The following is a 15,999-nucleotide window of genomic DNA, read 5'->3' on the forward strand; positions in this document are numbered from 1 at the left end:
AACTTCTGAGTATCATACCTATTTTCCTATTTGTTTAGAAATTGGGGATGAGAAAATAAAAATCATACTTAAAATTACAATAAACCATTTAAAATTACATTCTAGGAGAAAACTTCACATAAAATTTTAATACTTAGTTATTATTTATATAACAAAAACAATAACTTAAAGGCATATAATAAGAACTAGTAAAATTCAGCTACTTTTACAAAGAGGTAGTACAGAGTTTGGGTTCAGAGTGTGAAGTCTCCAGCCAAGGTGGCAGCTTTCCTACCAAGTATGTGACAACAAGCAGGCTACTTACTCCTCTCTGCCTTTTTCCCCTCAACTGGAAAACGAGAATGATAGCAATAAGCTACCTCCTAGGATTGTTATAAGGACTAAATGAATGAACACATTTAATGCTCTTAGAACAGTGTCTGACACACTATAGTGTCCACAGTTAAATCCATTCCTTCAAATATGTTGTGACCAAAAAATTTGCAAAATATTTTTTATAGTGCCTCAGCCCTTTTGAGATAGTTGCTAGGAATGAATGAGTGGATCTGACTGGTGAGAAGCCAAAGAATATATTAGAGAGAACAATTCAATGGGCAACAGTAAACATACAAATGAAACAGCAAGGCGTGCTAAAACTCTGAGTCACCAAACATTAAAGATCAAATTTTTATTTCATAGTACAGAGAACACTAACCTGGGATCTCATCCTTGCTCAGCTGTCAAGTTAAGTTACTGTCTTTGGATCAATCATTTAACTTCTCTGCGACTAAGTTTCTTTGTCAATAAAAAAGACTTTGGTTCATTCACCACACTACAAACTTTAAGATATTAAAATAGGTCTTTCATTCACCAACAGTATAATGAGGTTTACTGGGATATTTAGCCCTACAACAAATGAGTCATCTTAATAATTCTGTAAGTAAGACTTCCAAATCATTATTAATTTCTTGAGAAAATTCCATTTAAAAATATTGTTCAGAGATAAGGTAGATTTACCACAAATCCTAGATTTCATTAGCAGTAGCCTTCATGGGGCTTATGGGGAGCTTTTGTGGTATCACAATATATTCCTGGCTTTACCTATAGTTTTTACCCTGCCAAAATACCACAAAAGTAAAGTTTCCCATAACAGCTACAGGAAAGGAAATGACAATTGTCCTCTTCATTATCAATACTTCCAAAATATTATTGGTAAAGAAACCTTAGGTTCTAAATTTATCATTCTATTATCACAATGGTAACTTACGATAAATTCCTTTGTAAAAATTAATTTTATCTTCAAAGGGTTCCCAAGAAACAATTTTAGCAAACAATTTTAGGTCCATTCTTGAAATATATTAGTTTGCAATTCTATTTTCAGTTTAAAGTATAAAGTTAGTTAGTCAAGCACAGATATATGATGCTATTAATCCTTTTTTTCCATGTTATTCTATAACAACTGAAAAACTGAAAATGTGTATACAAATACCTCTTGAAATCCAGTTTGATGCCTTTATTGCTTTTTATAACTTCATTCAGCCATTCCTGTAAAGTATTATCACTATTTGTTTCAGGAGGATGGGCCATGATTGGTTGGCTATATTCTGATCCATCACTTGGAAGAAGGACATCGGCCTCTATCATGTGAGCAGGACCTTTCCAAATAAAAGAACTTAAGTTAATAGTAATAAAATAAGGACTGCAGAAAATGTCATGTCCAGGAGCCTTTAGAAGAGGACAAAAACTAACATTTACTTATCTAACTACTAAGTGCCAGGCGCTGAGTGTTAGGCCTTTACACGTTTGTTTCACAGATGAGCAAATAGGTGGTGAAGAGTTAAATGCCTTTCCCTAGGTCATACAGCTCTTACCCTGTTGTTATAATATTTAATTTCTTCTCAGTACATAGCAAAGTGAGCATACAAAAGAAGGAGTAATAAGTGTTTGTTGAAGTTTCTGAGAATAAAAATAGTACTTTTATCTTCTCATTCATCAAATTAGAAACTTTAGATATTTGGGGCGCCTGGGTGGCTCAGTCGGTTAAGCGTCCGACTTCGGATCAGGTCATGATCTCACAGTTCGTGGGTTCAAGCCCCGCGTCAGGCTTGGTGCTGACAGCTCAGAGCCTGGAGCCTGCTTCAGATTCTGTGTCTCCCTCTCTCTTTGACCCTCCCCTGCTCTCTCGCTCTCTCTCAGAAATAAAGCATTAAAAAAAAAAGGAACGTTAGATATTTATTATAGTCACACGTTTCCTAAAGATGTTACAAAGGCTTTTTTCAAGGCTTTGAAAAAAAACCACCTTTATTCTCATAAAGACTTAAATGTTTTCCTTTTTTTTAAACCAGTATATCTTTTAAAATGAATGTGTTTAAAATCTACATGCTGAAATGTTGTAACATAACATTACATTACATGTAATAACTTCTGTAAACAATTCTGACTAGTCTGTGATCAGGATGTGCTGACAGTGCAATACCAGGCGGTACTTTTACATTGTTCTTCCTGTACTTTGGTTTTTTAAATGTCTCCAGAAGCCTGTCTCCTCACTTTGGACTAAAAAGAAATTGCAAAACTAGCCATGGTTTAAAAAAGGGATTTGTGAAGAGCATTCCCAAGCTATTAAACTTAGCTCTCTGGTTTTGCCTAATGGAACATTAAAAGGACATTCTCTGAAGACTAAGTAGCCTATGAAAACTTCCCAGATCAATATTGGACTGCCAGCGATTGGAAATAACTTTCCATTGGCAATTGTAAAACAAGCTTAAAAGTAAAGTATCCATATTTAATTAGATTATTTCTAGTATAAGATTTCTACATAGGATATTATGAACTGTAAATTTTAAAGATTTTTTCCAAATTTTTAGTTGTTGTTACATAGAAATAAAATTTATTTTCTGCTTTGACTTTGTATCCTGAGATTTTCTAAATTTACTCATGACTTAACAATCATTTATCTGCAGAAACTTTGATTTTCTATATATACAACCATACTGTCTGCAAATAGTTTTATCTCTTCCTTTCTTCACTTAAAAAAATTGATATATAATTCACATACCATAAAATTCACACTTTAAAGGATACCATTCAGTGATTTTTAGAATATTCAGAATGCTGTACAACCACTACCACTATCTAATTCCAGAAAAATTTCATTATCCCAGAAAGAAACCCTGTATCCATTAGCATTCACTCCCTATTCTCTGCTGCAACCAGCTCCTAGAAACCACTAATCAACTTTTTCCTGAAGCATTGCTTTTGCTAAAATTCATCTATTAAAGAATCACTGTATGGTTATTACGTGTTCTAGGTTCAAGGATTCAATATTAAACCAAAGTTCTTCCCTTTGAGGAGCAAAGAATAACAATTTAAAGCAATATCTTTATAATAAAAGAAATATGCATTCAGACACATTATCCAGATACATAATTGAATAGGATGCAAAAGATGCATAGATTTTTATAATAAAACTTGGGACTGAGGAATTTTCCTTGTTGTACTGGGTCACTTTGTTATGCCCCAGACCTCTCTGGTGATATGCTCTCAGTCTCCTGTGCTGCTGCAGCCAACAGGGGCACATCATAGGAAAAGGCTGAAAAAACTGCTATCATGTTCATCTATAATGAAGGTAGATATAGATGTAGATGTCGGTATAGGTATAGAAAATTATAGATGGAGTTAGTAAACCAAAGTCTTGGTTTCTAGCCTAAGCATAAGTACTGCCCAAGGCAATTAATTATAAATTAGGATACAATGGCTTCATCCATCCATTCAACAAATATTTACTGACCCTTTCCTTAATACACTATGAAAGACACAAAAATATGTAAGACATACAACAGTGACCACAAAAATTTTACTTCAGTCACTACAGTATATAAGCAAGTGTAAATACATTCGATGTTTCAAATAGATACGGAAAAGGCAAACTACTTCTAGAAAAAAAGAAAATTCACTATGGAAATTTGTTCATTTTGTTAACAAAATGAAATATTTTATTAAAATGTTTATGTCAGCCTAGGGTTTACACTTTGATCTTCTAAGTCTTTGATACCTGAAAATAATGTCAGATATCAAAAAAAGAGTTGAATTAATCTATTATCCAATGTAAATACAAGAAACTATATTGACTTACTTTTCAGTGCCTCATTCACTTGTGCCTTGTGGTTAGCAGCATGATACCAAAAGATCTCAGCGCCATCTTCTGTTGTGATCTGGTTATTTCTCAGAAAATATTCTAGTATATTTTCACTCCAAGATCCTAAAACAACATTTATATTTTTAAAAGTGGATGATTTTTTGTGGAGTAAACATTTTTAGTATATTTTGGAGGAGAATAAGGTAATTAAACTGGCAATAACACAAAATTTTAAAAATTGAGAACAAGTATTATGACATGGCAATTGAGAACATGTGTATATGATATAGTAATAATTAGTAAACATATAGAATAGTCTGAAACTCAGAAGCATGAGGAATATGCAGGAAGAAAAAGAAATGTAGAAGCAGGTATTTTAAAGCAAGATTTTCATATGATATTCTCTCCAATACTGGCCCCATAAACAGGTAAAATGTATGTGAAGTCATATTAAAAGCTATATTAGGGATGGCTGGGTGGCTTGGTCAGTTAAGCATTTGACTCTTGATTTCAGCTCAGGTCATGATTTTAAGGTATATGATACTCAGCCCCCACATTAGGCTCTGTGGTGATAGAACAGAGCCTGCTTGGAATTCTCGGCCTCTCTCTCTGCTCCTCCCCTACTTGTGCATGCACACACACTGTCTCTCTTTCTCTCTCCCTCTCAAAATAACTATATAAACTTTTTCTTAAAGCTATACTAAAACCTTTTAAACTCTGTATATCTTAATTGTTTTCTTGGCCGGAGGCCCCATTCTATATTTATATTAATAATTTAGAATCATAAACTATACATTTAAGCATATTCACCTTCAGATTATGAATCTGGACAACATTTACGTCAGTGACTAAATTCCTGAGCTGATATTTACAGATTTGTTTATCATGTACAAATATACATAATTCCCATATCTATCAACTACTTTTTGGCCGTCCAGATTTTCTATTAAGCATTAAAATATATGAGTTAACCAAGACTATAGTACTTGAATCCAAATCTACTCCATACTGTGTCATATCCTAATATAACAATGAGAAAAACAGTTACCTACCTAATTCTTGTATATTAATTTAAACATTTTAGTGCCTATCAATTGGCTGCAAATTCCTTATGCATGAGATTATATCATCTGTTAATTATGTCTCTTAACCTTGCCTAACAACAGTTAAGAACCTGAAAACAACTAGCAGAAACTTCCAATAAGGCATTGAGAAAAAGTAAATTTCGATTAGAGAATGGAGGGACGTATAAAGAGAACTTCTAACTAAAATGCACGCAACTTAGCAATCACTCTATATATCAGGCTATGGAATAAAGGTAAGAATTAGCTGGATCATCCACTATGGCCCCAAACATGTGGCTCTATTTAGCATAGGCAACAGTCATACACTTTTCAGACTCAGAAGAAAATACACAGCAATTTAAAAAATATTTGAGTTAGGGGTGCCTGGGTGGCTCAGTCAGTTAAATGTCCTACTCATGATTTCAGCTCACCACAAATTGACTGTGGTGATGGTTACACAACTCTGATATATTAAAAACCACTGAATTGTATGCTTTAATAAGTGAATTGTATGGATTGGAAATTATATCTCAATAAAGATTTTTTAGAAAGAAGAATTTTTTAAAAAAAGAAAAATACGTCTACCTAGAAATTCCACTTTCATAAACTTATCCCATAGGCAGATATACATGGAAAGTGAAACATTTGGTACAAGGATATTTGCTATAACACTGTAATAGCAAGAGTGAAAATAATCTAAAATATCCATCAACAGTGGATTCATTAAATAAATATGGTATATCCATGCAATGGAACATTATGCAGCCATTAAAAAGAATAAGGCAAATCTAGATGTACTTATATAATCCCAAAGATATGTTAAGTGGGGGAAAAACACAGTGAAGAACAATATGTGGGAACTGTGGTAGGAAGAATTATGACCACCCCCCTGCAAAGATGTCCACATCCTAATCTCTGTGTACTGTGAATATGTTATATTACAAAGAGAATTAAGATGACAAACGGAATTAAATTTGTTAATCAGCTGACTTTGAGGTGGGGAGATTAGCTTGGATTATCCAGATGGGCCCATTGAATCACAAGATCCTTATAAGTCAAAGAGGGAAGCAAGAGAGTCAGTGTCAGAGTGAAACATGTGAGAAAGACTGGACCAGCCATTGCTGGCTCTGAACATGGAGGAAGAAATCGTGAGTCAAGGAACTCATGCAGTCTCTAGAGGATGGCAGGACAAGAACACTGATTCTCTCCTAGAGCCCCCAGAAGGAAAGCAGGCTTGCTGCCACTTTGATTTTAGATCACTGGGACTATTTCAGATTTCTGACCCACAGACTTGTAAGATAATAAATTTTTCTTATTCTAGTCACTAAAAATTAATGTTCTAAAAAAAAACTACTTTGTACATTTTTAAAAAGTGAAAGAAAACCAAAAAAGAGACATAATGCATATGGTGACATGTATACTGTGTTCTTAAAAGTCAAGATTGTAGTGTCAACCAAGAGAAGAGGCAGAAATGAAATAAAAGCATTTATCTGCAATCTGAGAATTGCAATTCAGGGAGCACAGGTTTGGGTAGCAACCCAAATCGTATCTCACTAGGAACCAAGGTCAGGAGTTTTTAAAGACAAAAAAGAATGTTTCTATATGTTCTTTACAAAAAAATTTGATTGCTGTTGGTGGCAAACAACAACAACAACTAGCTAAACATAATTGGTTGCTAAGGCTATCACTAAGAAAAAGTCAATTACCATAGTAAGTTGCATGTGTTCATGCAGAGTCCTTGGAATATTTGCAGTTTGGCCCAGTTCCAAAGTTCACGGTTCTACCTGAAGAGAATGTGCGTAAGGCCCACCCCCTTAATCACCTTCTGGCTCATTTTAAAACTCCTTGACACAAGTGACTCCATCTTTTTTTTTTTCTTTTTTTTTTTCATTTCATAGTTTATTGTCAAGTTGGCTGCCATATAACACCCAGTGCTCACCCCAACAAGTGCCCTCCTCCATGCCCATCACCTTCCTTCCCCTCTCCCCAACCCACATCAGCCCTCAGTTTATTCTCAGCATTCAAGAGAATCTCATGGTTTGCCTCCCACCCTCTCCCCAACTATTTTTCCCCTTCTCCTCCCCCATGGTCCTCTGTTAAGTTTCTCCTAATCCACCTATACATGAAAACATATGGTATCTGTCCTTCTCTGCCTGACTTATGCTGCTCAGCATAACACCCTCAAGTTCCATCCACATTGCTACAAATGGCCAGATTTCATTCTTTCTCATTGCCATGTAGTATTCCATTGTATAAATGAACCACGACAAGTGACTCCATCTTATTTTATCATTCACATTAGAAAATATATCAAAAAGTTTCTATTGGCATTTTGTGGATTTTCCCCCTGCTTCGATATATTTTATAAATGTTCTATAATGAGCATGTATTATGCTTACAATAAGGAAAAAACTAAAGCTGAAAAAATATGTCACCAAAGCTGTCTAATGTGACTACTTATGTTTATGTAAAAGATACTGCAACCTTCTGGAGCAGAACTGCCTGGTTTAAAACACCTCTAACTCTGGGGTCAAACAACAGGGACACACAAATCACCAGCTTGCAAAGGCTGGATTCAAAAAGCTAGAATAATGCTTGACCACACCCATTTGTATGCATTTCTCTTTCACACAATTCCAAGGAGAATCAGACTGACCAAAACTACTCTGCATTTGATGTACTGAAATTATGGATGATATAAATGTTACTTTCAACCAGCACCTCAAAACGCAGTATTCCTACCCCTTCACCACTCCTTTTCAACATCATACTAGAAGTACTAGCTAATGCACTAAGACAACAGAAAGAAATAAAAGTATACAGTTTGGGGAAGAAAAAATAAAACAGTCTTTGTTCACAAGTGACATGCCTGTATATGCAAAAAAATCTGAAAGAATCAATACAAAAACTCCCAGAATTAATAAGTTATTACTGCAAGGTTGAAAGATACAAGGTTAATATATAAAAGTCAATTTCTTTCCTACTTATCAGCATAAAAACAAGTGGAATTTCAAATGAAAAACACATCACCATTCACATTAGCATCCAAAAACCCCAAAATACTTAGATACAAATCTAACAAAATATGTGCAAGGTGTATAAAAGAAAAACTACAAAACTCTGATAAATGAAATCAAAGAACTACTTAGATATATTCCACGCGCATGCATAGAAAACCTCAATATAGTCAAGATGTCAGTTCTTCCAACTTGGTCTACAGATTCAAGCAATCCCAATCAAAATCCCACAAAGTTATTTTATAAATATTGACAAACTGATTCTAAAATTTATATGGAGGGCATAAAAACAAGGCTAGCCAACACAACCTAAAAAAGAAGAACAAAGAGGTGACACTACCCAACATCAAGACTTACTATAAAGCTACAGTAATCAAGACAGGGTGGTACGGGTGAAAAAACAGACAAAGAGATCAATGAAATGGATCAGAGAGCCCTAAAGTAAACATCCATAGAGTCAACTGATCTTTAACAAAGGAACAAAGGCAATACAATGCAGTAAAGATAATCTTTTCAACAATGATGCTGGAACAACTGACAATCCACATGGAAAACCATGAATCTGGAAAAAGACCTTGTATCCTTCACAAAAATTAAATACAGAACTATAAAACTCTTAGAAGAAAATATAGAAGGAAATCTAGATCACCTTAGGTATAGCAATGACTTTATAAATACAACACCAAAGGTACCATCCATAAAAGAAATAATGAGTAAACTGGGTTTTAAGATGAAAAAACTTCTTGGGCACCTGAGTGCCTCAGTTGATTAAATGTCTGACTCTTGATTTTGGCTCAGGTCATGATCTCATGGTTCTTGAGATCAGACTCCACATTGGGCTTGGCACTGACATCTTGCCTGCTTGGGATTCTCTCTCTCCCTTTCTCTGCCCTTCCCCACTCATGCTGTCTCTCAAAATAAATAAACATTGGGGAAAAAAAAAAAAAAGAAAAGAAACACAAAACAACAATAAGGTACAACTACATAACCTATTAGAATGGCCAAAATGTGGAACACTGACAACACCAAATACTGGTGAGAATGTGGAGCAACAGGTACTCTCATTCACTATTGGTGAGAATGCAAAAACGGTAGAGCCACTTTAAAAGATAGTTTATTACAAAAATAAACATACTCTTATCATACTGTCCAGCAGTTGTGCTCCTTGACTCCTACCCATGTAAGTTAAAAATTTAAGTCCATACAAATACCTGCACATGGATGTTTACAGCGGGTTTAATCATAACTGCCAAAAATTGTAATCAACCAAGATGTCTTTCACGGAGTTAAAAAGCTCTGATACATGCAGACACCTGACTAGGAATATTATTCAGTGCTAAAAAGAAATGAGCTCTTGGGCACCTGGGTGGCTCAGTCGGTTAAGCCTCCGACTTCGGCTCAGGTCATGATCTCACAGTTCGTGGGTTCGAGTCCCGTGTCGGCCTCTGTGCTGGACAGCTAGCTCAGAGCCTGGGGCCTGCTTCAGATTCTTTATCTTCCTTTCTCTCTGACCCTCCCCTGCACACGCTGCCTCTCTCTCTTTCTCTCTCTCTCTCTCTCAGAAATAAGTAAAACATAAAAACTTTTTTTAAAAAATGAGCTCCTAAGTCATGAAGAACTTCAAATGCATACTCTTAAGTGTATTGACTTAGTCAATCTATCATCGACGACCTACTGTATGATTTCAAAGGCTACAGACTGTATGATTCCAACTATATGACATTCTGGAAAAGACAAAACTATGGAGATAATAAAAAGATCAGTGGTTGTTGAAGGTGGGTATGAATAAGTGGGCTCAGAGGATTTGTAGGGAACTATTTTGTATGATACCACAATGAGTGATACAAAGCATTATACATTTGTCTACACCCCAAGAATGTACACCGCTAACAATGAACCCAAAGGTAAACTATGGACTTTGGTTAATTATGAGGTATCAATGTTGGCTCACAAAAACAGGAAATGATGATAATTGGGAAGCTATGCAGTGTCCCAATAGGGAGTATGTGGAGAATCTCTGTGTCTTCCAGCTCAGTTTTCCTATGAACCCAAAATTGCCCTAAGCATTCCTTTTTTAAATTTTTTAAAAATGTTTTATTTATTTTTGAGAGATAAAGAGAGCGTAAGCAGAGGAGGGTCAGAAAAAGAGGAAGACAGAATCCAAAGACAGGCTCCAGGCTCTGAGCTGTCAGCAGAGTCTGACGCGGGGCTCGAACCCACGAACGTGAGATCATGACCTGAGCCACCCAGGCGCCCCAGCATCCCCCCCCACTTTTTTTAAGGGTACAATATTCTAGCTATTCATGGCCGACACGTCGGCTTTTGTCTTAAGGCCCATGGGAGGAACCAAAGTTCTAGGCCAGTCGGTTGTGGGCGCACTGAGAAAGTGGACCCCCATCAAGAAAAGGGAGTGGTGCTGTCAGAGGAGCCTCAAAGCGCTCCAACTACAGGCGCGAGGCCAAAGTGCAGGACTGTGAGCCAATCGTGTGGAGCCTTCAGGGACCCACAAAGGCCGGATCCGCGCTTACCAGGGCCCCCAGCGGTCGCCGTCATGGCAACGACCGACCGCAGTCCGCGGAGGCGCTGAGCCGTGGGCAACCGCCGCTGACCGTCTCAGGTGGCGTGGAAACCCGACTCAACAAACAACACGCTCTACACAGAACAGCAGTCTCCTGCGGCCCACTGAGCGCCGGGGCCGAAGTTCCCAAGCGCTGGCGGAAGGGGCCCGGGAAGCAGTGCGCACGCGCAGAGACTGAGGTTCGAGTTTCGCGAGCGCGCAGTCTCAGCGCTGGTGTTCGCTGTCCAAGTGTCGCGCGAATTGCTCTTTTGAAAGGTAGTGGGAAAACGGGCGCTTCTGCTGAAGAACTTTACGTCAGGGAAGGCAGAGGTTGAGACGCCGTGATTGAAAGAAGCCAACTGGTGTGGGGTACGATTTTCCAAAGTTGGATATATTTTCTTTTTTATTTTAGTGCCGTCCTAAAGTGACGTGAAATCATTTCTCCATAAAAATGAGTGTTTCTCCACAAGTATTTTGAAGTGATAACTTGCAAGTTTTCTGTCTCCCGCTTCCTCTCTACCAGTGTTCACTCTGGAAACACTCCGAGCGCTGTATTCCCTTTACCCACTGCCTTCCTTGCCCTCAACTTCTTACTTTCCGCAGCCTTGCTGAAGGTAGAAAAACATGGGGCAGAGGCAAACTGATCTCCGCAGCATAGCACTGCCATTTTCTGGTCCTGTGACTGGGACACAGCTCAGTCAGTTGTGAAATTAAGATAACACGTCACCTGACACATAACACGATTTTAATTATCTTTTAGTCTTTTCACGCTTGGATTGTAATTATTTCAGTTTGTCCTCAGTCAGGCTTTCACTATTTTCTGGATGTTCTCTAGCTGAATCAAAAAGATTTCTAGAGTTTCAGAAAACACTAAATTTCAGTGGTCTTTAAAAAAAAAGACCTTTGAGATATATAATGGGTTGACTTGTATTTGATTGGCATTTCCCTCATAATAAAAAAAATGTTATACGTTTAAAGTGTTCAAGTCAGAGTATTCATAGAATTTTGCAACCACACCACAGTCAACTTAAGAACAGCAGCCACTTTCCCTTTCCTCCCCAACCCTTTGCACCATAAATCTTATTTTTGTCTCTGGATTTGCTTATGCTGGCCACTTCACATACATGGAATCCTGCAGTGTTACATCTTTTGTGACTGGCTTCTTTCATTTAGCATGTTTGTAAGCTTGGTCTGTATTGTAAGGTGCATCAGTACTTTATTCTTCATGGCCGAGAGAAATTCCACTGTTTGTATACACCACATTTGTCTATTCATCAGTTAACAGACATTTGTGGTCTTTCTGCTTTCTGGCTACTTAATGACTAATGCTGCTATAAGCATTCATGTATAGATTCTGTGTGGAAGTATGTGGGGTGATGGGCATGGAGGAGGGCACTTGCGGGGATGAGCACTGGGTGTTTTTTGGAAACCAACTTGACAATAAACTGTTTTTAAAAAACAACAAAAAAGGAAGTATGTGGAAGTATTTCTCTTTGAGTAGAATTACTGGTTCCTACGGTAACTCTGTTTAACTTTTTGAGGAACTGCCAGTTTTCAAAGCAGAGACTCCATTTTACATTCCCTCCAGCAATGTATGAGGGTTCCAATTTGTCTACATTCTCAACGATACTTGTTACCTGTTGATTTTTTTTTTAATATTTTTATTTATTTCTAGGAGAGAGAGAGAGAGAGAGAGACAGCGTGAGCAGGGGAGGGTCAGAGAGAGAGGGAGTCACAGACTCTGAAACAGGCTCCAGGCTCTGAGCTGGCTGTCAGCACAGAGCCCGACGCGGGGCTCGAACCCACGAACCGCGAGATCATGACCTGAGCGAAAGTCGGACGCTTAACCGACTAAGCCACCCGGGCGCCCCATTATCTGTTGATTTTTTAATTGTAGCCATCCAAGTGGAAAATGAAGTACTATCTCATTCTAGTCTTGACTTAGATTTCCCTGGTGATTAATAATGTTGACCATATTTTCAAATGCTTATTGACTATATATTTTCTTTGGAGAAATGTTTATTCAAATCATTTGCTCATTTTAATGTGTTTGTTTGTGGGGGGGGGTTGTTGAATTATAAAAGTTTCTTATAAAGTCTGACTACAGTCCCTTGACATATGTGATTTGCAAATATTTTCTCCCATTGTGTAGGTGCTTTTTTCACTTTTCTTGATGGTATCAGTTGCAGTTTAAAGGTTTTTATGGCCTATTGGTGAAATAGGCCATAAATGATGATGTCTGAGATTGGGTTGAAGACACTCCAGCAAAGAAATAAAGGGATAGACGAAGCAAAAGTGGAAAATCTTGAATATTGTTGAATCTGAGGTTTGTTATAGGATCGGTACATGAAGCATCATCATACTATTTTCTCTGCCTCTGAATTTTTATAACAAATATGTATCTAATTGCTTTTTTTGGCACAAAGGAAAGATTTCATGTTAAGGGTATATGGTGCATTGAGGAAAGGATAGCAGATATATAGAACCTTATGAGATTAGAAAGTAACAAATGGGCATTGATCTGAGAGTTTAGAGATGCTTTTGATGATATAAATAAACAGGAGTAAATAGTGTATTATTAGTTCTGAGTAATCCAGTCTGGGTAGAAGTGGTGACACTGTACATATTTGAGAAGCAGAATAAGATGATGTCATCATGGAAGCATGACCTTTGATTCAGTATACATAACTCATGCTTAGGTAAGAGTGTAGCTGGCCTTAGAACTTAAATGATGTACAAGGTTCATTTTTTTTTATTTTTTAATTTTTTTTTTTATTTCTAGGAGAGAGAGAGAGAGCGCGTGAGCAGGGGAGGGTCAGAGAGAGAGGGAGTCACAGACTCTGAAACAGCCTCCAGGCTCTGAGCTGGCAGTCAGCACAGAGCCGGACGCGGGGCTCGAACCCACGAACCGCGAGATCATGACGTAAGCGAAAGTCGGACGCTTAACCGACTAAGCCACCCAGGCGACCCTTAAGGTTCATTTTTAATCCCATGAATACGTTTTCATGAACTGTTTAACACTGTAAGTAAACATAGCAAACTGGATGAAGTGGCAATAATGCCTGTCAAATGTGTTAAATTAAAAAAAAATTGTTAAGCTGCTAAAGAGAACTAAGGTATTAAATACTCGATTCTTAAAAACCCTTTGATTAATTTAAGCCCTGAATTACAATGATTTACATTATTTTTTTGTTTTTGTTTTTTTTATTTTGAGAGAGAGAGAGTAAGCAGGCGAGGTACAGAGAGAAAGAGTGACAGAGACAGAGATTGTCACAGAGGAATATTAAAGATTCTCATGATCACCCTGGCTGTGATCCCCAGAAGTTTTTCTGACGGTGAGAAGGGCTTCTTTTATAAGACAGATACTTCAATAACTTACAGATTTTTACCTTTTTACCTAAGCTCATCCTCCTGGCAACATTTATGATTTTGAGTCTGAAGGCTGCCAAAGTGTTGTTGCTTTTAAAGAAAATAACTTTTGATGGGGTATTTGAACATCCTGAGATTTTTTTTTTTTTAAGTGTGAGGTAAGGCAGCAATTGTGGCTTAGGGTAGTATCTTATTTTTGGTAAGATTTTAATTTTAGTTTGTTTTCCAGATTTCTCTTAGGAGTTAGGGTTTTGGTTTGGTTTTTTGTTTGTTTTTTTTTTTTTTTTGTAAAAAATATATGGTGTTTATGTGTGTGTTTTCCTTGGGGAGGGGTCTAGTTTCTTCATGACATAAAACAATTTTAAAAATACTGTATCCTTATAGAGATTATGAATAAGAATCTACCAATTTTTACTATTATAGACAAGGTTAAGGTCAATGTAGTACAGCACTTTCAAGACAAAATAATCCTTTTTAAGTTTTACACAGTTGCCACCATTTAATAATAGATGAACAGTGAGCATATTAGGGATAATAAAGCTGAAACTTTTAGAAAGGCTGATTCATAATGATAGAACATATCCAGGAGTATTTTAACTGTGACTCTTGGTCTTTAAGTCAACTATTATGAGAATAAACTTTGAGTACTTCTACCTTTCAGTTCTCAAATTGCAAAGGATGGGAACTAAGCTTTTAAAATCACTTATAATTCAGAGTATTTCCTTTTATTCCCAGTGGATTTGGAAATGCAAAAGCTTGGCTGTCTCTCCCTACAACTGACATAGTGAGAGCTTATGAAACCACACTTATTTTGAGAGAATGTGTTCAGTTTCTTTGTCCCCATATTTTGATATTTTTAGAGAGAGAGTGCTAATGCAAAAATGAGTGGGAGATGGGCAGAGAGAGAATCCCAATCAGGCTCCATATTGTTAGCACAGAGCCCAGTGTGGGGCTCCAACTCACAAACCATATGATCATGACCTGAGTGGAAATCAAGAGTCAAAAGTAAACATTAAATATAAAAAAAAAAAATTTGTTGTGTCTTATTCTCCTGTCCCCTGCAGCTAATTAAGCATGTTATGATTTCTCACTACCTGCTGTAGATGTCTGTTTCTTTTCATCTTTCCAAATTTTTCTTTCCAGGCTGCACTCTGGAGAATTTCTCCTGATTTCTATCCTTATTTATAAATTTTCCCCAGTGGCTGTATTCTATCCTACCATTAAACCTACTTAGAGCTTTAGAGTTTTTATATATTCTTGCAACATGTGTATTCAGTGTTTTCCCAAATTAGCTCCATCCCTTTTTATAGTGTTCCATTCCCTACAGGTACCTCACATCTATTGTTTAAACACCGAAAACAAAACTCTAATACCTATCTAAAGGGGTTTTTCATTATTTCTACTAGTTCTTGGCTCTCTAGGCATTTCCTTACATGACTACCTATTTATATGTTAACTGTGTGTTAGTAAATGTAATATTTTAAAAGTAATTTGAGGCATGCAATGAAGTTACTTTTCTATGGAGAGGATTTACATTTTTATTCCTCCTGGAGTCTGGAACACCTTAAAGCAAGTTAAATGCTTAAGATTTTGGATGATGTAGGCAATTCTTAATTTGACTACAGTTTTATAACACTTTATGTACTTCTGGTTCATCCTCATCCAAAAGCTAAAACCCTTTGGGGTTGGAGGGGTGTGTCTCATCCTTGTGGGGAAGTTCCCATTAGGTTCATGATTCTGATTAGATTCACAACCTTGTCTGGGTCTTGAGCTTTAATGTCTAGCCCCTTCATCCCATAAGGTTGTCTCAACAAGACCCCATGCCCACTTCTCTTTCCTTTTGAACATTGCTTTCTTAGTATCTTAATGCTTTCAGAC

At 36.9% G+C, this 15,999-nt stretch overlaps 1 protein-coding gene across 1 annotated transcript; it reads right to left on the bottom strand.

Moving 5' to 3' along the window:
• Positions 1–1,468: 1,468 nt before the first annotated feature.
• On the bottom strand, positions 1,469–10,918 carry LOC120242000 (protein FAM151B-like; the record flags this gene model as incomplete). Its single annotated transcript, XM_039247436.1, has 3 exons — positions 10,724–10,918; positions 4,112–4,237; positions 1,469–1,634 (listed from the first exon to the last, which is right to left on the bottom strand). Coding segments are annotated over exons 1-3 (317 nt in total), but the record flags the coding sequence as incomplete, so codon positions are not given.
• Positions 10,919–15,999: the final 5,081 nt, after the last annotated feature.

Source organism: Hyaena hyaena, unplaced genomic scaffold (genome assembly GCF_003009895.1).
Source record: "Hyaena hyaena isolate Hyena2069 unplaced genomic scaffold, ASM300989v1 scaffold_299, whole genome shotgun sequence".
NCBI classification, from domain to species: Eukaryota; Metazoa; Chordata; class Mammalia; order Carnivora; family Hyaenidae; genus Hyaena; species Hyaena hyaena.